The sequence below is a fragment of the Hippoglossus stenolepis genome, chromosome 6, assembly GCF_022539355.2.
Source record: "Hippoglossus stenolepis isolate QCI-W04-F060 chromosome 6, HSTE1.2, whole genome shotgun sequence".
NCBI classification, from domain to species: Eukaryota; Metazoa; Chordata; class Actinopteri; order Pleuronectiformes; family Pleuronectidae; genus Hippoglossus; species Hippoglossus stenolepis.
The window spans coordinates 22713829-22740118 of NC_061488.1; the positions used below are offsets into that span (position 1 = coordinate 22713829).

Genomic DNA, 26290 nt, shown 5'->3' on the forward strand with positions numbered 1-26290 from the left:
ATTGATGCTCTGCAGCCAAATGATCATGTGTAGTAGGTTGTTTGACACATCAGCTTGTTTAACATTCAATGGCTTAACAAATATTTGAATTTCCTTTTATTTACTTTTCGTGTCCTTAAACCTATCGTCAAATGCCTGAAGTCTCACTACCATATTCAGATGTCACAACAGGTTTTTGTACTTGCAGAGTAGGAAAATGCACTTTCCAGTTTCACTTGTCACAGCATGCACATGGCTTCCAAAGACTGGAATTGGAACAATTATATTTTGTCCGGTGCAAGCAGCCCACTAGACGCAACAAGGTTCTCCTTCACAAATTCTCCCTCTGAATGATGTCTCAGCGTCTTAGCTATTAGCTCACTCACCACAAAACCTGCCTGTAAAACATTGTCCCTGTCAGAATGTGGTCTTGTGAAAGCTGCCTGTTGGGCACCCAATGTCCGCCCAAGAGCAGTTACTTTTTCCAGCACATTTGTCCTTGCAACTCATCCAGTTTGGCTCCATGCTTCCAGCTGTTATGACCCTCGAGATTGGCCTCTTTCATCACTGTAGGTATGTTCACAAAAACAACACCAGTTTTTTTGCAAAGTTCAATATATATGTCCTTTGTTGTTCTTGACAATCGCCATGATGCTTGGCAGCGATGATGCGTAAACCTGACCATGATTTGGACAGGCACACAGCTGGAATGGTCTGTCTTGAAGAAAATATTAGTGTACTTATTTACTATGTAATGTAATCCTCATTAATCAGATAAACATCAAATTATTATTGTCAGGAGATGTATTTTTTGTTTTTCTGAGTTGTTTTTTTGTGTTTAAGAATTGCCCCGCTGGCCAGATTAAATGTTCTCATGGGCTGTATATCCCCCAGAGGCCGGACATTCCCCACCCCTGTACTACACAGTGGTAGATATGTCACACTATCCACAAAATAATTCTCAAGTTTCCAGTTGTCTGTACATCTATGGCTAAGCAAAGTGAAGAAATGCTAGTAGTTAATGCTGTATGGCAATCCATGGTAGCCATTTTAGCCAAATTGTAAAAAGCTTTAAGATGAACACACAGGGATTCAGTAAAGCTTACTCACTTACTCTAAGAAAATGTTGTACAAGAACTTTACATATTCATCTTTTAATATCTTTTTTAGGTTTAACATTGGAAAGGAACACTCCACTCCTTGTTAAAGTCCAATGTTTTGTCATTGTTGTTTTTGATGTTGTATTTTTGTCATTTAAAAAAATTCCCGACACATGTTAAGGATTGACATAGTAAATCTGTTCCCTAACTTATCCTGCCAAGAACAATAAATATAATATGCCTGTTACAAACAAGCAATTGGAAGGAGGTGAAGACAATTAAGGTTTCAAAGGTTAATTCAGAACTTGGTCGCTGAAAATCACGATCACGGTTGTGGGAAATAGCTGCGAGTCAACCACAAGTTTACTTTGTTTTTGCTTGCCAGAGATTCTTGGCTGGCTTTGTAAACAAACATTTACAAAAAAGCTACAATTACCCTTTCATCCATGTGTATATCTAGTGACTGTCTCACTTTTTCTGTGTATACCTGTACAACAGTCACATGTATCAAGTTCTCAATCAGGTTCTTAATTAATCTGTGGAAGATAACCATCCTGCTATCGTATAAATGCACTTAAGCCAATGAATATGGGAATAAACATGCGCAATGTTAACCTCTCTGGGAATTATTTCTGTCTTGATTTCTTTTTACCTTTAAGTAATCATTTTAATATAGTGTGCTGTGCCAACATCCCCACGTTAAGCTACCAGTATTTTATCAGACTGTGATTTAATCCTGCCATTGCATGTTCTTGCATGCTCAGTGTGGCAGTTACAGCCAATGGAGTGCAGTTTAGGTCCAGATGTGCTGAATTAAATCCTCCTGCTTCATCCCAGAATGCCTCTGAGCCTGCACCGGCTCATAAATCAACATGATCTATATCCACAACAGACACTGCAAAAGAGAGACACAGCTTGCTCTTGCTGTTTGCTGCTACCTCTTTCTTGGCCGCTACACCTCTGCTTTTACACAATGACTCAGCAAACACCCTCACAGCCAGAAAACATTCAAGACCATTTTATTTTTTTAAATGTTGTGAGGAAGGGGGAGTAAGTAGTGAGAGAGGGAGAGCAGAAAATGGGGCTGTAATTTCCATGCAAATTTGCCATGTGGTACAAATCTTACACTGAAATTCCTCACATTTTCCAGCTTCATCTTCCCTCTGCAACTTTACGGGAAACAGTTTGTTTTGTACTTCTTGCTGAGCTACATCCGGATAAAAAGCACAAGGACAATGTATCTGATTGAGTTAGGCTACTGTTCAAAGCAGCTTTTGAAGCCTGTTCAAATGTCAAACAGAACAGAATGTCTGGGTTGCGTGACCCTAAGGCCAGGGAGAGCGCTCCCTGTGTTACGTGTCTGTGGCGGACACAGAACATCTTGGTTTTCATTTCGGTGCCGATGACATGTGTGCCTCACACCTCGCTGCAGCAACTAGTTATTGACAGATTTTGCGTATTTTTATGTGGAATGAACAGACAGGGAAAATATCTAATGTTAGTCATGTTGAAATCATATTAACAACACCGTAGATTTAATGTCTATGGCGAATGGCAGTAGTTTTCCACTGTCTTAACTTTTAGCACTGCTGATCACCAGTAGACCAATAGAAAGAGGAGTATTGACGTGTGAAAACACATGTGAGCCGCCTCTGTTCAGCGAGTTATCCATCATGAACACGCAGCACAGACTAAATTGTGGGTGGAATTTTACTTTTCCATACCAGTAAACCAGAACTGTTACCAAAATGTTACAGGCAGTGAAATCAGAACTACAGTATGAGCTGACTGACACTATGCTCCGGTAATAGATGGTTTTGTACTCGATAGATAGTAGATAGATAGGATTTATTACCTGCTTGTAAGACTGTAGTTCTAAATCTGAAATAAACACCCAAAAAAATAGTAGAATTGTATGTTTATGACTTTAATATCATGTTGTCAGTAGTAGAATTTACGTCAATACTGACTTTGACTGCACATTCAGGGCTGTGCTTATACGTCATATCAGTGGAGTAGCAGTAGAGTCCTGACATAAGGATCAAAAGATTATGTATTTCTCAGTTCGAAAAGACTCATTTTACGATTAGTGTTGTAACCTATGACGTCCTTCCCTCACCCAAAAACCTCCAGCAGTAGCTGAACGAAGATCCATCCTGCCCACTATGCTCCGCTCCAGCTACCCTCAGGCACATCCTCACTGGTTGCAGAATAAGTCTCTCCAAAGGTAGGTATACGTGGACACACATCCAGGTACTCAAATGCCTTGCAGCAACAATATTAACATAGAGAACTGCTATGCCTTGCTATCCAAAACATCAAGCACAGTTCCATGGACAACATTTGTCCGTGAGGGGAAACAGATCTGGGGATCCATGGACAAGCCCTGCGCCAGACCATAAAAGAAACATCACATACTGCAGAACACTGACGCCAATGGCTCTGGAACAGTAGGTAATATCCCAACTGGACCCCAAGATGCTAGAGACATGCCCCCAGGTCTGATCAACCTGTGGTGGGCCGGCCTTAGGAGAGGGTGTCTTGTGATTAAAAGGCTGAAACACCCGATGACGCTAAGGTACACAAGTGAAGACATGTCCCTAACATCCGCTGGTGGTCACTGGTGGTAGGCATTCATTTGTAAGGTAGAACATACAAAGGATATTCTCCATCTTGTCCTATGTTCTAAAATTAAAAACATTAAGTTTAAAAAGGCATAGAGGTAATGATGTCTGATCTACTCAGTGGCCACGTGGCTTTCATTGTACTGCCATACAAGCCTGTAGACAGGCAGATTACCTTTAGAATGAAATAATAGGTATGTGTTGATCTTTTGTCTAATTACTGAGCTGACTGTATTGTGACATGTTGACACTAGTTTCTGAGGCAGTAACTACAACCCAGTGTATGGCAGAGAACTGTTGATGTTATTCAGTTCTAATGGGATGCCATATTTCACTGCGTGCCATTAAAAAAGCTTTTGAGGACATTTATTCTCTTACAAAGGAAAAGCTTGATTCATAAGCTAAGAAACTCACTGGCTCAGGTCAATATAGTAATTTTTGACTATGTATTCATTTAGCTGCTACAGCATTTCTTAATCTGTTATAAACAGTATTTTATGGAGGCTAATTTTAGCTAATATTTACATGGACACCAATATTCTGATAATAACCATAGTAAGACGATAGTGTGAGTAAGACGCTGCCCTGTAAACAGCACTTTCTGATTAACTTAATTTGAAAATGGAAAAAGCAGTAATTAAATTAAGCAATGTGGAGTATTAAGACCTTAGTCACATTATGTATATACATCTGAATCACATTATGTCATTCTGCGGCATCGATATACAACAGTTGCCAACTGTTTAACAACACATTTAAACAAGATGGGAAAAAAAGTTGTAGTTTTTCCCAAATTAGAGGGAAATCACCCAAAATGGTGGATGGTAGCATCATACATCAAGCTATTTCAGGTTATTTTAGATTTGGCAGATTAACATAATTAGACTATGCTCTGTATCACAAAAAGAGAAGGATGAATGGAGTATTCTATTAGCAACTTGTGTAAACATTAAAATCTGAAATAATGTCAGATATGTTCAGAATAAGGTCAATATTCAGAATATTGGTTCATCTCTTGAGTACATTTATTGTGTTAGAAAGTAACAGCAGTTACTATTCATGTTCATCTTGTATCTGATCAAAGAATTAACAAATTAACCCCGACTTTTTGTAACTTTAATTATTCCAGATTTAACATGACCTGAATCTGACTTGTTTACTTCACACGCAAAATCATTGACTCGTTCTAAAGGAAACACAAGTGCGGCAACACATCTTTGCTTTTAGAATTTTTTATTGTAAATGTATTTTACATAGTAGAACAAAAGCAAAAATATAACATTTCTTTAGCAACTATTTTTGCGTAGTGTTTACAGGACAAAATTAAAAATGACTCATGATTCATGATACAAAATGCTACACTGCTGTGTGGACCTGTTCAAATCATTCCAGTCAAGAAACCATTAGATAAAATGTTGATTCATGGATATAGCATGAAATCTTTCACGAGTCTTTTTAACAATGCGTCGTGTAAACACTCGACAGAACTTGAAGTTGCTACAATCTCTCACTATATATTTGAATTATCATGTTATGTACACTTTCTTTACATATTTTTTAAAAATCTTTCATAATCGCAGAAATCACTAGAAGAATATTTCTGTTCTCTCTTCAGATGCATATACAGTATTTACATACATTCATGGGCTCACATATGGCTCCCATTCAGAAAAGTGTTTCTTCTGATCGTATGGAAGGAATGCCTGCCAGAGTTAATACACTTCCTCCATACAGCGTCACGTGCTGCATACCCAACACTCAAAAAGGTTATAGGTTTCAGCACATCAAATATTTCCAGGAACATTTCTTTTTCACATCCCTTCCTCGAACCATTTCAATACTGACTGATGCCAACTGATCCTGGTGGCACAGTGAACCATCCCCGTGCAGCAGTTCGTGTCCCTTCAGTCACTCGTTTGGTTTGATTCAGCTGAGATGCAGATACATATACATGTAATAGCACAACAATAAGCAAAACACTCACTGTTCCCTTACAGTACAAGACAAAGGCAAGAGATTGGATTAGCTTAACAAGAACAATTTTCAGTTTTCTATTAACCTTTTGAGAAAATTGCTGCAATAAGTCACAGAAGGTAAGAGCAAAGAGAATTAACGAAGGGGACTTATACATTTGTCGTTTTTGGAAAGAAATAGGTGGGGGGGGGCCCTGATATTTGTTAGAGAACAGGCTTCAGTGGCAGCGAGTTGATCCCCTCTGAGATACATCAGGTGCAAAATATTCCACATATTAAGACCAGTCTGTATCACCTTTGCAAGACAGATAGGAAATTCCTTTCTTTTAAAATGAAACGTCTCATTCATAAGAAATAAAACAATCTGTTTCTAAATCCTGCACGTTTAGTTACTGCCTTTCTCAGTCTAGTGTGACCAGTAGCTTATGGTGGCTTCTGTTAGCTAATGTGAGCACATGTGTTGACTCTGATTCTTTGTACAATTTACGTTGTCCTATTGTTATGACTTCTTAAGGCTCATTTGTGCTTCCTTTACATATGAAAATAGATAACGTCCATTTAAAACAATGTCCACATACTTCCATGCATCCTTTACATGAAATCCATTAGAGGGCAGCACTGATTCAGTTGTTTCTGACAACAACAAAGGGGGCGATAGTGGCGGAGGAAAAAAGATAGAGGAAAAATCAGACGCATCGTTGTAGACAGCGGTTTAATATTTCTGACAAACTTCAAATCATAGATCAAGCATAAAAACTACTATAAAAATTCTGCCATTTTAAAAATGTCTATGCGTCTCTCTCTTGAACTATTGGGGACACTGCCCCTATGATGTTTAAGTGGTACTGCACCGTTTCATCCCAATCAGTGAGCTTTCAGAAAGCGTGCACTCAAATGGACAAAATTCATTCAGAAAACAGAGAGAAGACTCTGTGCATAACCACATTTAACGCTGAGCCTTTAGTTTTGGTTTAATGCTTGTATTTCATGGTGGTGGGTTGATTTGTCATTTGATATTTTAATGAAAGATGGTCTGGTCTCAACAAATGGACAACAAGTACAAGATAAATTCATTTAAATTGAATAAGAAAATGTTTAATTTCATTTAATATGAAAAATGTATGACATTTTTCTGTGTGAAGAAGAGGGAGAAATTAGATTTGATTCCTGACTTTCCGTTTGTCCGTTTAGCACTTTTTGTCACTTTTTGAATAAAGTGACATAAAGTAATGGCTACATGATTTGGCTTTACCTAACAGCACAAAACTAGAAAATAAAGGTTGTGATTTATCATGAGTTGAAAACAGAGAAGCAGACGTGCTTCTATAAATACTTGTTTTCGACCTTGGCTTGGAATATTTTGCAGATAATCATGGGATGTAGCTGCAAACCTCGCTGTTTGATCCAAAAAAAAAGGCCATAAAAATGACTACTTTTCTGATGACGGTCGACACGGTCGTGTTTAACTAAATGAGACCCAAAAAAAGCAGTGTTGTATGTTAGTGAAGTCAGACCACAACACAACTACTCTAAATACTGAAAATACTCACTCACCAGTGCAAATTAGACATTATAATGATCTTTGTTGGTGGGAGCAGTAATTCAACATGAGCTTTGTTCTTGTGTATTAACAACACTGTTGTTTTCCTGTAACGAGACTCAAAGGCAACAAAGACACAGAATGAAAGATGAAGGAATGTCGAGGCATCATTTAGTCTGCCATCTATCGAGAGAGAAACCGCCTCATAGATCACAATGCGTCCTGATAGGTTCTTATTGCTGGTGAGGCATTAAAGTTTAAGCCAGACTTTAAAACAACGGTTGGCTCCAGAAAAGGGAAAAACTGAGGGGTTTAAATAGTAGCACACGCCCCTGTCTCACAACCTTCACCGATATAAGGCTTTAGGCTCGAGCATCAGTAATAACACACACCTCAGAGTGTCAAAATCCTCTGAATGGCAGTTTTCTTCAAATTTGATTACCTACAGGATTCGAGTGAGACAAATAAATGTTGTATATACAAGAAGCTTATTCCACCTGTGAGGGTGTTATGTCAAGTAACAGTTTTCTGCTTTAGTTTAGGTTTTACAGTCTTTTCCTCACCACCCAATAAATTATCACAGTACCATGAATGTACGTCACACGCACATATTCGAACATAAACACACATGAGCTTTAAGAGTCCAGCACAGACTTCTTTAAAGGGCGTTTGGACTTTCACCCCCTCCTCCGTCTCTCCCCTCTCGCGCTCTCTCTCTCACGCACACATACACACACACACACACACACACACACACACACACACACACACACGACACACGCCACCTGCCCCCTGCTTTGCGTCAGTCTTTTAGAGTGGGTCAGTGGGGTCAGTTTGCAGAGCGTCCTGTCCTACTGCTTCGTGGAAAGCGGTGGACTTTGAGGTGTTTCGACAGGTGATCGCTGCGGGCAAACTTCTTCTCGCACACGATGCACTGGTACGGTTTCACCCCCGAGTGGGAGCGGCGGTGTCGGGACAGCTCGTCGGACCGGGAGAACCTGTCGGAAGGAAACCCAGGGGCTTTAATAAATGACTTACTACTCAGTACTTTTATTGCATAATCACAGTTAGCGATGCAAATCAGTGATATTTCACAAAGGAAAATACATTTTCAGTTTCAAATCCTCCACTTCTGAGCATTAATGAACCAATCGGTATCTTTGTGGTGTTTCCTATTTAAACAAAATAATGTAATCGTGCTTCAACCTGCAAACTAACATGAAAGCCATGTCAAGCTGTTTCATATGAGGGTAATCTGAGAGGTGTACGTGTTTTGCCCTTTGTCTCTGTGAAGTTAAAGCGCCGTCCCGTATTTAGCTCCACACATAAGCACCGCAAATCTGAGCCCGGTCTATTCCTGGCCTGCTCTGCTCTGGGTCTCTATGGGCTGTGTCCAGCTTGGATATCATGACAGTGAAGGGTTAAGTAGATGATAGACCACAGTGCCTGTTGTATGTGTATGTGTGTGCGCACGTGACTTTGTGTATATCTCGGTAAAGCTGTTAAAATCAGATTAATCTGTATCGCGGACTGATTTCCGGGCGTATTTCCAGTAGCAGCAGTGGCGGCGGCAGGCTGAAGGCATGAAGGAGATAATTCACTGAGATGTGAAGACGTCACTCACAGTTATGTCAAACCATTTCCACTCCAGACACGGATTACACAACTGGCCTATTCATCATTTTAATGGCCTGGTAATAAAAGGAAGATAACCGACATGGCTTATACAGATAAGCTGTGGAATTTAAAAGGCCAAGAACAAAATACAAACACTCAGTCTTTCATTCAGACTCATCTGCTTCTAGAGTAAAGGCCCACTTGGCTGCTAAATGTGTGTTGTTTTGGCATTAGCTCATAAGGGTATGCGCAGGAAAACTGACCAAAACATTACAGGATTCACCACAAGATGCAACAAGATGTGAAACTCAGAAACAAAAAGGCCAGACTCGAGTTCCCAAAAATGTTCCCAAAAAAGTTCTGCTGACCGTAACAAAAGTCAACATCTGTCAAAATGATGGAAAGAGGAACATGTGGAGATAAAAGCAGGAACAGCTCACGACCCAGAGCCACCAGCTCATCTGTCTGACTGGTGCTGTTACAGCTCGTGCATGCGCCGACGGAAGTGACAGGATGCGTACAGCATCGCTCTGCGCTCAGAATCAACCAGAGCCTGATAAAAAAAAATATGCAACTGTTCAAACACTTGGTGTGGACTGTAGATTGCTGCTGTTGACAGTGAGGGCACGGTTACCCGTGAATATTTCAGAGGTGAACTTTCATCTTCCGTTCACTTCCAACCTATCAGAGCGAGGAGGCGAATAAAACAATCACTTCCTGTGGCAAGGCAAATCTCAGCGTGGCTTAACCTGGAGTGAACTTTATGTTGTGCACTGCTAAAAGGACTGCTGCCTCAAGGATGCTGCACTGCTCCAAAGTCTCTGTACACATATTTTCTGCATAGAAGCTGTGCCTTTGTAAGTCCCATCATTCGCTCTGCCGAGAAGGTGATCGGCTGCAAACCCGCCTTCCCTCCAGGACCTGTGCACCTCCTGGAATCTGAAGCGTGCAGATAAGATTGTGGCCGACCCCTCACCCCGGACACAAACTCTTTAGCTGCTTTCAGACATGCAATGAACTCTGGAGGTCCTCCGTATTTAAACACAAATGTCCGGGTGATAGCCTCCGGAGTTTCTGAGGACTTTCTCCGCCTGACCCCCAATTATAAAGTCAGCAGAAAGTCCACAGAAGCAGATGTAAGAACACAGCAGAAGATCGCCCGCTGGATTTATCGCGAGCAAGTGGGGGAGTTGATGATGTTTCGAACAAATGACAGTTACAAAAATGAAGAAAAAAAAACACACAAAAAAGACACAGACGAAGATGTCAAGAGAGTTTGTGTTAATGTACTGTAAACCAAAACAAGTGATCTCCGCAGCGGAATAATTACTGCCTGCAGAGAATTTGCTGCTGTAACCGCGTCTGATCAGAGAACCCCTCGCTGCATTGTGCATGTGTGAAAGGAAAACTGCAGAGAAGTAGATTTCTTGTATTTGTAAACCTACTTGGCAACAAAACCTGATAGTGATATGGTGTAGTGCACTTCTCTAAGGGACCCCTTCTACTACAGGTGACAAAAGCCTTGAGGCAAAAATAAGTTTGCGTTGCCTTTTAATCAAACCTATATTAAGGGATTTGTAGAAACACCAAGAGCCACGGTATTATTAAAAAATGAATCAGAGACCACATCAGTCTCTTTATGTTGGACTTTAGAAGATCGATCATGTGCCAGTTCTCTGTAACAGCCTCGCCATCAGCCTCCCTACACTCGCTACAGCTCACCCCCCCGTTTCTCTTTACCTCCCACCCCTCATCCAACTTCTGTGACTTCCCTCTGCTCTGTTCCAGGCAGGGCTGGTGGGGGAGGTCACTAAGTTCATAACTCCGAGGGTGGAGGGCACTTGTGTTGATCACACGAGTGTGTGTGTGTTTTTCACATGAGGACTGTGGGTTTTTGCACTTAAAGTCCTCGGGGCGGTTTGGCGTGGCTGCGGCACCACACATACTGTAGTCTACACACGAGTGTGGGCCCTGTGGGAAACATACGCAGGTTTTGTTCTAGCTTGTCCGCAGCCAACGGAGAACGGTGAAAACAGCCTGGAAGGTGTGGCGACGGGGTGGTCACACACCTGGAAAATTACAGTAACAGAGATTTATTTTTCCTGTCAGCTCAAAGCTTTTTGTGTCACCTGTCACTGTGTTTATAAAGGACTCGATTTCAACTGTGTATGCATTCACAGAAAAATCACATTAATGCACGTCTGCACTAATCAGTGACAGAAGTTTGCCTCATGCACGCAAAGCTACATGCAAGCATAAATACATGGTATTCAAGACTGGTTTCCCTTTTTTTTTTAAACTAGAGGAACCAGATTCTTTCTAGCTCCACAGAGGCTGTTTTCTTTATTCTTTACATTTCACTGACCTTCCTGAAGAGGTCAGAAATCGAGAGGATGGTGATTTCCCTGATGGCTCAATAACACAGTTTAAATATTGCACAGGTAAATGGTCCCTTTTACTCTCTCTCTCTCTCTCTCTCTCTCTCTCTCTCTCTCTCTCTCTCTCTCTCTATGTGTCAGTAGCTAAAGGTAAAGCAAACTGTGGCAGCTCTGTCACCACTTAACAACACTGTTTTGTTAAAATGAATCCATCAGCTGACAAGTACAACAAGCCACTGCCCTGACGACAGACGTCGAGTGTTTTTACAGTAAACTGTTTGGGTTTGATCCCTGTCGACCCATACAAACGCCCATGCAGGTCTAACATACTGCATGCTTGTGTGTGTGTGTGTGTGTGTGTGTGTGTGTGTGTGTGTGTGTGTGTGTGTGTGTGTGCGTGTCTTACTTTAAGTGTTTACATGTGGCTTTGTCTATGTGTCTGTACATGATCCGACCATCACCAGGAAAAATACAGTTAGAGAAAAAGAAAGTGATAAAAGCAGAAAATGCTTTAAAGAAAAGGCCGGAACACGGTTTGGCGTAGAAGGAAATATAGGTTTCACTGAGTTATGTGTTAAGTAGAAGTCCAGCCAATGAAAGACGCTCCTCATGACTTCAGAGGAGCCAACACATGCATCTAAGGTTACCGAGGGTGAGGGGTGCTCAGCTCACCTCCCTTTCCTGGCCCAGAGGGAGAGGAACAAGGAAAGGGCAACTTTATAATGCACTTTACTGCTGCTCTCATGTAAAGATTATAGAGGTGCAGCTTTGGGCGGACTGGGAGTATTATGTTTTAAGGTCAGCTGAAGAAATGCACGGCCCTCTGTGCATGCAGTCCATAAAAGACTAATGCAACCATTTCAAATACACATCGTTATTAGCATAAAACAAATCTTTCTTCCCGAAATACTGGAAATACGCTTTTGTAATGTTTTTTTTGTAATGACAGCAGGAATGCAGTGGGTGTGTGAAACAACAGACAAATCTGAGTTATAGTTTCCCATAAATATATTATGGTTAAGATATAGAGGCCTGAGAACGTATATTGGTAGTTTCTAATCTAGTGTTGACGGATCTAAGGACAAATCATCATGTGCACTGCAAGAGACTTGCATGGCACAAACATGAACTACTGTTGACTACGACTGAATGTAATGACTCGTGCAAGCATTTGGTGGTAAACACAGCAGCTGATGTAGACAGTGGATCAGGTAACTAGTCTGTTTTTTTCCTCAGTTGATATCTAATAATGGCCAATACAATACAGCTACTACTGGAGTGTGTTTTGCATTTCATCATTTTGTATATTTTCATGGGTAAAGCTAAATTTCCTCTGCAGTCAAGTGCAGCTCTGGTGCTGAATATGGTCACTTCAGACTTTTACCAATGAAAGGACTCTGACAAACTCTTTTGTGTATTTACACTTTAAAAGACACAGATAAAATCAGACACAGAGCTCCAAATTTGCTCTCTGCAGTTTGCTGGAAGATGCAGCTTCCCATTCCCATCAGTATATCCAACCACATCAAGTCAATTTCCTGTATGTGAAAATATACTGGGCCAATAAAAGAATTCTGATTCTGATCTGAATTCTGATTTCTACAATGTGTGACTCCAAGAGTTTGAGGATGCCCACTGAGAGTTTAATAAGATGGTTGAGACCAGTCACATGTCCGTGCAGTCAGGAGTCAGTTAGCTTAGCTTAGCATAAAGGCACAAGGTGAAAACAGCAAGCCTGGCTCTGTCCAAAGTTTAAAAATCTACCCACCTCTAAACCTCATTAATAAACACATTATATCGTATTTGTTGAAGCAGTGCAAATACAAAAAAAGTAAAAAAAGAAAGTTGCGTTTCTTTAACATCGAGTTAGGTGCTTTAACACTTCCTGGGCAATGAGCACCGGAGCACAGTGACTTTCTGGAAGCTGAGCCACCTCAAGGTAAAGACAAGGCACGTGAGGGGAATCGATATCCTCCAGATTCACTGCAAGAGAGTGTATTAAAGTATTTCCCAACATGTGGAACTATTCCTTAAAGTCCAATGCAAGCTGGCTTGATGCATTTACACAGGCCAATGAAGGGAGACGTGCTACAAATGCATTTAGCCCGTTATTTATATGTTGTTTGCAGCAAGTCAGCCTAAAACTGCATCAAAATTTTATCAATGAGGCATTTTAACTTTTGTCTTCTTTTCCAGAACAATGTAATACGATTGTTTTACTATGTAATATGCCTTTTTATACAAATATGTCCTGACAAAAAAAAGGTCTGTCAGATCTGGCGATTTTTATATGTCTGCAGGTGCAGCACAGAGTGCAGTATACACTATACACTATAATAGTGTATGTTGCTTGCAGGAAGTACCCTGATCATTGACCTACCTGATCACTATCACCTGAACTTAACATGTTTCTAACTTCACATTAAACTCAATCCTTACCATGATTAAAACTTGGCCGCTTGCCCTGCCTTAACCCTGCCTCTGTGTGGACACACACTATAGCTCCCTTGGGCAATACCTGCATGCATAGAGGTGTAATCCATTGACCAACATGATAAAAGTTGGCATTTTGGATAGAACAGTTCAAATTAAGGCTTTTCTTACGTGGATGAAGGTAAATATAAAAGAAGACAAAAAGCTATTTGCGTTAGATTGTGGTCAGAGTCTTTTAAAATGTGTCATGGAACAAAAATGAATTCCGGGTGCTCTGAAGTGAAAACTTATAACTGGATTCTGCACTAATCCAGTGTATCTCTACTGTGGCTGCAGTGGCTGCAGACAGTGAGCAAACAAGTGGAATAACTAACAGGGTACAAAGTCTGAAAGCAACTTCAAAAGGAGCTCTATCTAATCTACAACTTTACCATGGTACGAAAACACAAAGATAATGGGACACACAGCCGGTGTGTATGAGAGAACAAGTTCTAACCATCTCAACTGGACTTAAATGTAACTTCCCTGAAGATGGGCCGTTACCTTTCATCTATGAACTAAACTAGGCCTTGTGAATCCTTTATTGTATATGCCCTAATGAATCCGTTCTACTCTTCTGCTCAAGAATAATATCAAAACAAACTGGTGCCAATCAAAGGCACTCACTGTGAATGAAATTAAAGACTTGGAACCAGTTCCCGTTTCGGTAAAAAGGATGAAAAAACCTAGCGGAATGTTTTAGCCTCAATAAAAAAAGACAACTGCACAGTGTCAGTGCAAGATCTTAAATAGAGCACCAGGCTGTTCTAAGCTGTAATAACCCCTCACAATACAAATCACGGTTCTTTATATGACAAACTAATGTGCAGCACTCTGCATATGACTTTAAAGTCTAGGCACATCAGGGACAGTCAATTATCAACTTCTGTTTTCAAGTGTCTGTAAGTGTGTCCACAGCACAAGGTTGATAACCATGGTTACTCTCTTTAATCTCTGAAGTTCGGATAAACATATAGAAGAGTTCACACTGTAAGTGCATTAAATATAATCTCACCACATCCTTTCATCTCCATCCCCTCATCCAAACTTTGAACAGAAAAAAAAAAAGAAATGTAAGTATGTCCTAATTTGCGCAAGTCTGAATAAAGGAAGAATGATCTGATATACTCTAGTTTATTTTTTGACTCATTAGTTTCATTGGATCTAAAGTTAGGACACTTTCTCACCTCCATCCACAGCCAGGCCACGTGCAGGCGAAAGGCTTCTCCCCTGTGTGCCTCCTCAGGTGAGCTTTCAGATGGCTGCTTTTGGTGTACATCTTGTTACAGCCAGGAAAAGAACACTTGTGCATTTTAATTAGGTCTGCTACAGCACTCTTCTGGTACCTCTGACCTCCAACCAGGACCCCTGCAGCCGAGCCCCCCAACCCACCTTCCCCAAGGCCATTGGGTTTAGCTGCAATGGGCACTGGCGCAATCCGGACAAATTTGGAGGAGGTAGCGCTTCCGGTTTTACTTGAGCTACTCATGTTCGCTGGGGAAAGAAGCTGAGGCACCAAAGCAAAGGTCTGTCCCTGGATGTTCACCAGGAGCTGGGCAATTTTGATATCCGATGGGGCCTGAGTTGGCTGGGACTGGGTTTTCTGTGGTTGGGTTTGCTGGGTGACGGCATCTGATATGGCACTGGGGTTGGGTTCTTGTTTGATCTGTATGGGCTGGATTTGCAGGATGACAGGCACACTGGAGGCACTGGTATCTTCTGATGAGGAGGGCAATGATTCATGGTCCTCCTGTTTGATCCCATCAACTTGACTACTAGAATAAGTAGAACTATTAATGCAAGTAGCATCCACTGTTGATGGTGAGCTGTCCATGTCAGACGCACATGGTGAATGTTTGGTCTTTGTGTCAACAGGAACAGTCTGATCTGAGTTCTGAAACATTGATAGAATTTCTCCTGCTAATGTCCTTGAATGTTTCGCCTCAGCGTCCTCTGATGTTGGTGACATTGCCTCATCACTCCCCTCCTCCTCTTTCTCCATTGCCACCATCATGTTTTCCTCAAGGAACTCCTCAATCTCTTCCAGGGTGGGCTGAAAAAGGAGCGCCGCAGGATCCTGCAGCTCATCAAGGAAGACGGGGAACTCGTAACAGTCCTCCTTGGCCTGCTGCTGGAGGAGACTCAGCCGCTGCTCCCTCTTGGACTCCCAGGCCAGGCCCATGGGTAAAAGGGGGGCAGTGAGAGATGAAGAGGAAGAGAAAGGTGGAGAGGACACATATATGGAGGAAGAAAGAGGGGAATTGAGAGAGCTGCTGTGGCTGGCATTTTGGTTTAATGAGGTGCTAAGGGAGTTCTGTGAGAGCAGGAGGTCCAGCAGGCTGTCCTGACTCTCTCCTCCAGATGAAGAGCTACAGCTCCCACTGCTTCTGCTGCTCCTGCTATCGGAGCTGGAGCCGAAAACGTGCCGCGAGGCTGGCGATGAGGACTCGGGGCTGGAGCAGAGGGAGGAACGAGGGCTGGAGGAGTCGCTGAGGTCATCCTCTGAGAGACGAGACGAGGAGGAGACCATCAACCCTTGGTAAGGATGGTGGTGGTGATGGTAAATGCATGCATCAGTTACCATGATGCCCGACGACACGCCACCATTGGCGTGGCGACAGAGGCAGTTGTAGTCAGAGCCCAGAGAGCCAGTATAATACAGGAAGGTCTCGTCACCAAGCGGCAAGTGATCCACCATTCCTGTTCGGATGGGTGGCAGCTGACTCTGGTCTGCTCTGAAGATCAAGCTGTTCTGCTGGAGATCCACTGAATGTTGAAGAAAATGTCTTTCTTTTTCCTGCAAAAGAAATATCATTGTGTTTATCATTTATTACAATGAAATAAAGTATCTTTAACCGTATCGCAGGAAAAACCACATGATTTTTTTTATTGCATTTAAAGACATATCCACCATCAGGTGGCACATACTCTGACTGCGATTACATTTATTTACATTTCAATTAAAAGTGACTTTAGATTTAACAGGTTTGTGATGCAGGACACAAACCTGTTAAATCTGATTTGAGACTACACGGTGACACTGGCAGGCTGTCTTAAACTGTGAGATTAATGTTTCTCAAGTCCCTCAAGTTTCTATGAACATGAAAGTAAGGCACCCTAAGTGTCTTTCAACTACCTGCTGCTTTTGCAAAAGATCTGCAGCTGATGGCACTTCAAAAGGAAAGTCCACCACGTGTGAAGGAATTTGAAGACTCTGTGTGTGTGTGTGTGTGTGTGTGTGTGTGTGTGTGTGTGTGTGTGTGTGGACGGTGCAGCTGCTGGATCAGTCTTCAAGCTGACCATGTGGAATCAGGGCTTCCCACTTCTCCCCACTGAAGCCACATGTTTCATGCTGTCATTTAATATGGTCTTCCTATTAATTTCCCTCCTCTAGTCCATATATCAGCTTCATCTGAATGAACAATAGAAAACGTGCAGTGGTACATAACTCATAGATGCATGCATTACATAGTGATATACTCTCAGAGGTTAGAATAAAGATGCAACCTTAAAACTCCCTGCAGAGCATCAAGAGGCACAGTTAGCACGCAAAGGGTTCAGTCAGTCAGTCAGTGGAAGATCAGCAGATTTCAGTGGGATGATGACTGAAGGATTTAGTGTCTATTTTTATCCATAAACAGTCCCCAAACAATGCACCACGTCCACACTGACCTGGATTATAAACAATGCTCGACGTAATCAAACGGCCTCAAATGCAGTGAACAATAAACATGACAATATAATCTCCTTTAAAACCTTCAAAAGGCCACATGTGTTTTGCAAGATAAAGATGACTGAGTGGATCAAAACAAAATGAGTGTGCGCCCTCTTGTGTAAAGTTAGGAAGCAGCTCTTTCCCAAGTGAGGTCCGGGGGACCTGAAAAGGGCTCCATGTGGTTTTAGAAATATTTATTTTGTTACCTCTTCAATTAATCAATGGTTTGTTTAATTATATATATAATCAGTAACTTTAAAGGTTCACTAAATGTGTATGTGCTGCTGTTACACAAATGCTGTGAATACCGATCTAACGCCAACAATCTGATATGGTTTCTAACGTGATAACATCACATGACATGGAGGGTCTGGGATCAGCTGCTGCTCGATTCCTGATGAGAGGAAAATAGTTTGTGTATACTTTGGCTTGACCAGGTGTTAAGTCATTTGCCCTGAAGTAACCCTGAAACACCAGCAAAGCTCTGACAGCAGTGAGATGCGCTCCAGCTCTTCGATAACCAATAACACATGGCGAGCTGTGACATCGGGTCAAATCCCAAATAACAAAAATGACAAGTATCAGCATAAGTTTGACATAATGTGTATATGAAGTTAGCCCTGCCGCATGTATGATACGCGCCCCCGAGGGTTTTCTTTTTACAGAGGGACGCAGCGTCGTGTTCGAAGCTCGCCGTGCTGTGCCATGCGTCTCCACAGTGCTCCACAATGACAGACAGAAAACACGCATCCAGGCTACGGTTCGGTCACACCGCCTTCCTTCTGCTCTTACCTGTGCATGTGAGGAATCCAAAATCCCGCTCCTCTGCGCACAGAGCTCCTCTCTGGAAAGTAGCTGTCAGTGCGTAACAGTGCGTAATGGCTATATCACCGCGCGACACGGTCTCTGCATAACTATGTCTCCAAACACACACACACGCGCTCTCTCTCTCTCGCTCTCTCACTCACTCACTCACTCTCTCTCTCGCTCTCTCTCTTTCTCTCTCTCGCCCTCTAACACACACACGCTACCACTCTCCCTCTCTCCAGAGGACTGGTGGTTCGCTTAAACGTCACATGATCGGAGCTGGGTACATTAAACCAGTCAAATTAGGGGTCGGCTCATGAAGGCTCGCCTGCTCGGCACGCCGCCATTGGCTTTCGGGGAAGGGAGGCCGGCCTCAGGGTCTGGCGTCAATGGAAAGAAGGAGAGAGTGTGTGTGTGTGTGTGTGTGTGTGTGTGTGAAAGAAGGAGGTAGGATGTGTACTACTGAGACCTGATCATAAAGCCACCTTCATACCCCTATAATAACAACAGATGACCTGTGGATTGTGTTGACGCTCAGTAACATTGTACAACTTGAATACCATTGAATAATATGACCTTTAGGGCTTCCAGTGCGTGTGTTGTTGTGTTGATTGTTGGTTCAACGTCTCTATAATAAAAATAATAATCAGCACGGCTTACAGTGTAGTTTCATTCCCTCCATAGGAATGAGTAGTTTCCATTGAATATTACGACAGAAATCTACTTTATTTAATACTTATCGTATCAGTGCAGTGCCTGTTCTAAACAAGTTTGTTTGTAACGTTCTGTTCTCTTGTCCTGTGTTAAAGCTCCGGAGCTACTTCAGAATTATTCCTTGTCGTTAGTGAGTCCTCCTCAAACAGTTCTACAATAAACTGAAACTTTTTTATTGTTTGTGTGCTGGACGTTGTGTGCAGAGCTTTTTATAAACAGTCTATGGTTCAGAGTGAAGTTAGAACACTTTGTGTTGATCCTACCTGGTTTATCTGCGATGTTTTTCATTAGATGAAACTTCATTTGCTTTATTACTCTTCACGTATGGGGTTCATATGTAAGTTTGAAGGATTTCCTAAACTGGTGTTATTTTTGTATATGCTTGATATAAAGCATTGCAGCAATGCTCTTACTTTCAAGACAAATTGCCAAACAGGAAACAAATTTTTGAATTTTTGAATGTTCTGGCAATTTACAATAGACACGCCAAGTGGGGAGCTGATAAGATGGATGGTTCTCGAGATATGTGTTCCACACACAGGCAAAATGGTGTCTTTATATTATGGTCTTCAAACAGAAATCTAAGAAAATGATATGCCTAACAAAATCAGAAGAACACAAACATCAACATTTTGCTTCGTGAGAGACTCTGATACCATGCGAGCACACTGAGCTTATTGCCTGTTACAGATAACCATGGCTAAATAAGTGGCTGAGTGACCAAGTGGATGAGTGATTCCATTCACTAGGTAAGTGAATGTGTTTACATGCTGCTTAATAACATCAGTAATAGAAGTTTTGCTTTCATTCCAGCTGAGCAGACCTCGTATAAACACCTCCGCCTGGGCTGAAGTAACTTCACTGGCTCCAGCCTAATTTGATTTGCCTGCGTAGAGGTCTGATTACCTCTCAGTGTGTTTGGATAAATGATCTACCTTCAGCTTGCTTGTAAACATCAAGAGGGTTTCATTGTGTACTTGTGTACAGCACTGATACAGTGGCTATTATATCGTGTGGGTACACAATGTGGCACTGAGGAACTGTGTTTTATATGAATGACTACTATTACTACTGCTCACTGCTGCTGTGCTGTGATACTATTACCAGTGCTTCTGTTCGTACTGATGCCACTGGTTTTACTCCTGCTAATACTGATACTCTCACTTTCTACTATATCGATACTCCTCTTGTTAATGCTACTAATGTAATTGTACTTAAGTGTTAGCAGGGATAGTTGTAGCAGTAGTAGTTGTAGTTGCAGTATTCATGGTACTTGTTACTTTACATTAGGCCTGCTAGCAGGCACATTTAGTAATAGTTGAAGTGTCGTATTGAAACAGTATAAGCAGTATTTGTACTTGCCTAATAGTAGTAGATTGCAAAGTTGTGGAAGTAATGTTGTAATTGTATTATTTGTGGTATATTACATTAGATCTACTAGCAGGCATAGTTGTAGTAATAATAATTGTAATAGTAGCTTTCCTTGGTACTTGTTATATTACATTACATTTACTGATTTGAGACACGATTCAACTACCCTGCTTACTGTACTACTAATTCTATTGCTATATGGTACATGCTGTAACAACTACAAATACTGCTACCGCTGTTTCAGTATGACACTACTCTGCTCCTGTTGCTCTCACTACTAGTACAGTACAAAGGCCACAAGTACCACGAATACTGCAACTACTAACTATTACTGCTACAACTATATATCTGCCACTGTTATTAAGACCACCATTTCGTTAATGGCTGTACTGCTACTGTTAAAGTGTCCAGCACCAAGCCTATTAGCAGGTATAGTTGTAGCAGTAATAGTTGTAGTTAAGTGTCATATCAAAACATCAATACTAGTATTTGTAGTTCTCTAGTAGTAGCATGCATATTTTTAGCAATAATAGTTGTAATTGTATTATTTGTGGCACTTGTTATAGTACATTAAATGTATTGGTTTGACAGACATTTTATGCAGCCACTAGGCTTACTATACTGCTGATACTACTATTGCTAAGTGCTACTGCTGTAACAACTACAAATACTGCTACAACTACTCTGCTACTGTTACTGTCTGTATTAGCACAGTACTACTGGTGCTACAACAAGTACAATTAATACTACAACAACAATTATTTCTGCTACAACTATGCCTGCTACTACTATTAGGCAACTATTGTCCTACTACTATTTCTGAAAAATATTTCTACTTCTCCTCTGGCTATACTGCCACTTTAAGTGTTACCACCATCACCACACCGCTCACTAAAAATAAAGGAATCTCTGTCTGTTTGACTGTATTTAGATTTTTCTCAACAACCGCTCATTCAATCAACTTCAAACTTGGCGGGTCTATTTCTGAGGTCTCAAGTTGAAGGTTTTTGGATGAGTAGTCATCAGTTATTGTGGGGCGGAGCTGCAAGATCGAGGTTCCGCTATTGCAACTACCCGACCATCTCCTGTTTCTTGCTTCGAATAGCAATAAAGAAAAAAGAAAACTTGACCATATATAGATCAGTGTGATAACAACTAGCTACAATGACAGAAACCATCTTTGGGAGTCTTTTTTTAAGTTTGCTCCAGGTCCTGTTTGTTAACATGGAGGGGGTAGGATTTATGAGCGTTACTGAAGCCAGCCAACAGGGGGAGATCAAGATAATTTGGCTTGACTTTTGGGTAACTGTCATGTCGACCGTCTTTGGTCTAAATAATGAATTTTCAATGGCTCAATTCCAGTTAGCTGCTTCAGTTTCAGGGTCCTGGTATTGCTGGCTCCCTGTCAAACAGCCAGGAATAGAATGAAGCTATTGATTCATTTAGTTGATCACACCTCTGCTTTTTCTGCTGTGACTTGAGTCAAAATAACTGCTGTGTAAAAGGGCTGTGCTTGTTCGATTCCTCCCGTTGCTGCTCTAGCACATAAATACCTGTCGTGATTTTGTCACAGATAAGATAAAAATGTTTTCTATGTGTTTTTGCTTTCCTCACAAATTAAATGGAGCATGGCTCATTTAACAAACTCTCAGGCTCTCTCAGTTGATGCTGACCGTGAATCAGAGGTCCTGCGAGGTTGCTCATGAAAAAAGTTCTTCCAGAGAAGCAGGGCCGCTGCTGTTCACTGTGTCCAGTCAACACTTCTCTGTTTTCCCACACAGATTACATCTTTGCTCATAATAGTTGGCTTGTTGAAGATATTAGGAAGTCCTGGTATCTTGTTAGGCTAGTTTTTACTGGAGCCACTGTATCTGTGTGAACACTTTAAGAGATATTTTTAAGTGTAATTTGACGTTGTGTTTGAGGAAATGCTGGGCTCAGGGTGATTACTCACTCGCACAGTCTCATGTCCACAGAGGTTCTTTTCTCTACTAATTGGTTTCGGCTGCTCTATTCAAACTCACAAACACCTACACATATGCATATTATGTAAGCCCCAGATGAACTTAATGGATGAAATTGATTTATTTCCTCTGGTAATGTTTGCAAATTGCCAAAAGGGTAATGGTAAAAATCTGTACTTCTTGGGTGCATTTTCTAAGGTTGTAACGAGAGAGGGAGATTTGGGTAAATACTCATTAAGCAGTGTATCAAACCAGGGCACGCTGCTTGTCAAGGTTATTATTTCACCAAAAATAAAATGAAAGAAAAGCATCAGAGGGCCTATGCATACTATTTTAACATGCCCCCGATAAGGCTTTACTAACTTTTTATATTGTAATAATTCTACTGCATAGTTACATCGTCATGATTTTTTGATCCCACACCTGGGAAATTCACTCTGTACAGCAGCAGATAGTCAGAATGAGGTAGACAGGAGAATACGTGAGAGTATGAAATAGAATAAAAAATGTAATCAAATAAAAATACAGCGAATATATTCATAATATTCACCTATCATTACTTTAGTGAAGTGCAGTGGCACATGATGGTTCCCACGAGGATGCATACTGTGTTTGAGCATTAGTATGAGAGTAAAAATAGAGTGTAGAAAATAGAAAAAGATGCATATACATTTAAATACAGACTATTATAATTTTATAGGCAGCTATATGTTAGGTGTATTATATATGTATACACACACACACAAACACATATTGTGCCTCTAACCTTACTGGTTGCAAAAGTTAATTCATTTCTATACTATATTTTCTTGTCATTTTCTGACTTGATGACATCATCAATGATCATATGATCATATTTTTTTTTCCTTTTGTGTAACATTTATACAGTATATAGTCCTATAGGATGTAGAGTCTTATATGATGTGGCATTGTTTCCTGATCATTATCAGCTTTAGATCATCTCTCAAACTCTTTTTTGAGAAGATATCTTGGAAAAAGTGTTTTTCAGCCCATATCTTTGTTGACCTTTGAGCAATCAGCACCAAAAGTTAACCATCTGGAGATACCGACTCAAATCCACAAACATAGGGTGAAAATAGTACCTTCCTTCCGGCTAAACTGACACAGGATAAAAAAGCACAATTATAAAATATGTATTTGGTGATAAACCCAGTTGGATTGTTTGTGATCGCTGACTTAAGGTTTTAGATAAAAGTTTTTTTCTCAACTGTTTGGTGTCTTGTCCCGAGTGTCTGAGCTGTAACCAGCGTTCACCTCAGCAGCTGACGGACCCCTGCAGCTTTACACCCTGTCACGTAAACAGGAGTTCACTGGGTGATTGGAGCAGCTCTGTGGCTGTGTCCGCGCTGATTATTTCGCCTACTCTAACACAGGATACAAAACTGCCACTGACACACAGAGTATAAACAGCAATAAATGTGATTTGGTGTTTTTCATGTGGTGCTGATTGGTATATGATCACATCTTTGCCACATAAGTGGAAAAACCAGACTGTGGACGGCTTATATTTGGCTTTTCTCCTCTGAGATGTTAAAAATGCTATTCCAGGAAAAACTGTTTTTGTGGGGTAGTAAATCTATTACAGGACGCTTCACCCTTTGCCTGAAGTTTCTGCTTTTCTCAAGTACCCACACACACACACACACTTATTTTCAGACACTCTCCTGAGACGTCCGCAGCACCAACAGCAACGTGAAATGTTTGTAAAAACCCAGCTCGTTGTTGAGAACAAAAGCTCCCTCTGAGAATTACGCAATGAGTTTTTAATAAAGCTGTGAAGCTTCCAAGCTTCCCCCCCCCCAACACACCAATCACTACCACTGCCACCAACACAAACACCCCTTCTGTGTCTAATGCACTTCTTACACAGCTTCGTTGGCTTTTAGTTACACTGGCAAGTCTCATCCTGTTTGATGGATTAAGTGTCTTTGCCTTTTGCCTACCTTGGCTACTATACTGACGCACATTCAGCATATAGAATCATTCATATGGAGCTAAAGTACAGAGTGTACAAACAACCTACTTTGCAACTTTGACACAAGGATTCTGACTCGTGTGTTTACATGTGTGTTGTCTTTGTGTTTGAATTTAAACCTGAGCCTGATTCTCAGGCCAATCTTAGCTTATCACAGACATATGGACGTTGACATACAGTAGATGTTGCCTGACAAGTGTCTGGTTCTTACAGTGCAGAGCTGCTAAGGATATCCCCCCATCTATTTCCCCTGTCCATCCAGGTGTGAGCTGAAGTGGCAGCAGCAGGCTAACAAGGCAGCCCAGTCACCCTTCTTCAGAGCCACATCGTCCAGCTGCCAGGAGGAATCTCAAAGTGTTGTCTGCCCTGGGATCTCCTCCAAATGAAATGTGCCCATAACTGCAGAGAGAGGCATTCTGGGGGGACATTCAAAGTAGATGCCCCATCAACCCAAAGACCTTGTCGGTCATGAGATTCTCACAGATGCTGAATATTCCCTGTACATTTGAAGTGTCTTCCCCACTAATTTGATAAGTTACCAACCACCAGCAGATACCAGGGATCATCAGCAGGTGTTAGGGACGTCAGTTGTGCACATTAGCTTGTGTATACAGTCTGAAGATTAAATGGACAAAAGTGACACAATCAGGAGCGGGAGCAGATCAGGCTACTTCTTTCTTTGACGAACGGTTGTGCAGGCTAAACTGACAACTGTCGCCAGGAAATTTTTCTTAGTCACCCATGAGTTAAAAGGCCTCCCTACAAAACAATTTAATTAGCTAAGCATATATAAGTAATGTAATAATGTTGGTAGCATGCTAGTTAGCCTGGTATGCTTAAATGTGTAGATCTTAACCCTCAGAACTTTTTAACAACCATATTTACAAGCAAAGGTTAATGGTATGTGTTAATGTTAAAAGCTACATTGCTTACAATTTGATTTATAACCGATGTCAGTCAAGCTCTATTTTCTATCAGGATTCTATCTACTAAAAGTGGTAAATGTTCACATCACCCGAATGCGGCAGTGGATGTAGTGTGAAGCAACGCATGACACTTTGGTCAGAAGCGAGTCCAGTCAGGATTTCAAGGTTTAGAGAGCAATGAACCATGACTTCAGACACAATGACGCACATGAAATGCAACCGAGTACACAACACCAATTCTTTTTCAATTTCATACTTTGAACTGTTTGCTGTCACCGCAGCTGCTTCTGCTCTGTTAGTCTACGTTTGAAAACAGAAGAAAAGACCAGACAGAGAAGAAGAGAAGAAAGAAGAGAGACCGACTTCCTGCCTTTGTTTGTTCTCCTTCTCCTTCATTTGTTTAACCTATAAAAACATGACCAGCCAGTTCATCACCTGCCTTTCAAGGTCTTGAACAAATTCAGTTGTCAACAAACCAGCCTCCCTCAGCTTACACACACTTGTTTTTTTGACAGGGAATTTGTTTTTCCCTCTCCAATTATCGTTCATCAGCCGAAGCCCAAACTTACATAAGACAAAACAGCCTGAATCCAACAGTGTCATGTATAAAAAGGTGAGGCCCTCTTCAAGCTGATATCAGAAAACAGATATTTCATTAAAAGCACCAGATGGAGCGGTGCCATCTCTCTCTGCCAGTGGGAGTTAGATAAATACCTGATGCTAATGTGGATGAGAGGCAGTTTACTCACATCCGAACACCACCGTCAGCACCAGAATATGCAAAATCCACATAATACCTGCTGTAAGATGAATGTCCCTGCTCTGTTGTCTCTGATGATGCTTTCTACTGGCTGGTGGAGAGTGGATCAGGTGTATTGTTTTCCATTCATTTGACCGCATTTCTCAGTCCAAGGTTACTTATTACTGAGTACTACTACACAGGGTAAGGTTCCATAGGTTGCAAACAAGGCCTGAGGCTGCCTGTTTCAGTTACATAATTAACACGTGAGGATTGAAGTTTTTCATCTAAAGCTGATATAATCAACATTTATCTATATTCACAATGTAATCAAATAATCAAATGACTAATTTTATGCTAAGGGAATCACACACA

The 26290-nt window shown here is 41.3% G+C and overlaps 1 protein-coding gene across 1 annotated transcript; it reads right to left on the bottom strand.

Annotated features, from left to right (window-relative positions):
- Window positions 1-4919: 4919 nt before the first annotated feature.
- On the bottom strand, window positions 4920-18400 carry LOC118110939 (Krueppel-like factor 15). The gene is made up of 3 exons (XM_035159110.2): window positions 18191-18400; window positions 14871-16480; window positions 4920-8214 (listed from the first exon to the last, which is right to left on the bottom strand). Exons 2-3 carry the CDS (start codon window positions 16379-16381, stop codon window positions 8046-8048), a joined length of 1680 nt encoding a protein of 559 aa, XP_035015001.1. The 5' UTR covers window positions 16382-16480; window positions 18191-18400; the 3' UTR covers window positions 4920-8045.
- Window positions 18401-26290: the final 7890 nt, after the last annotated feature.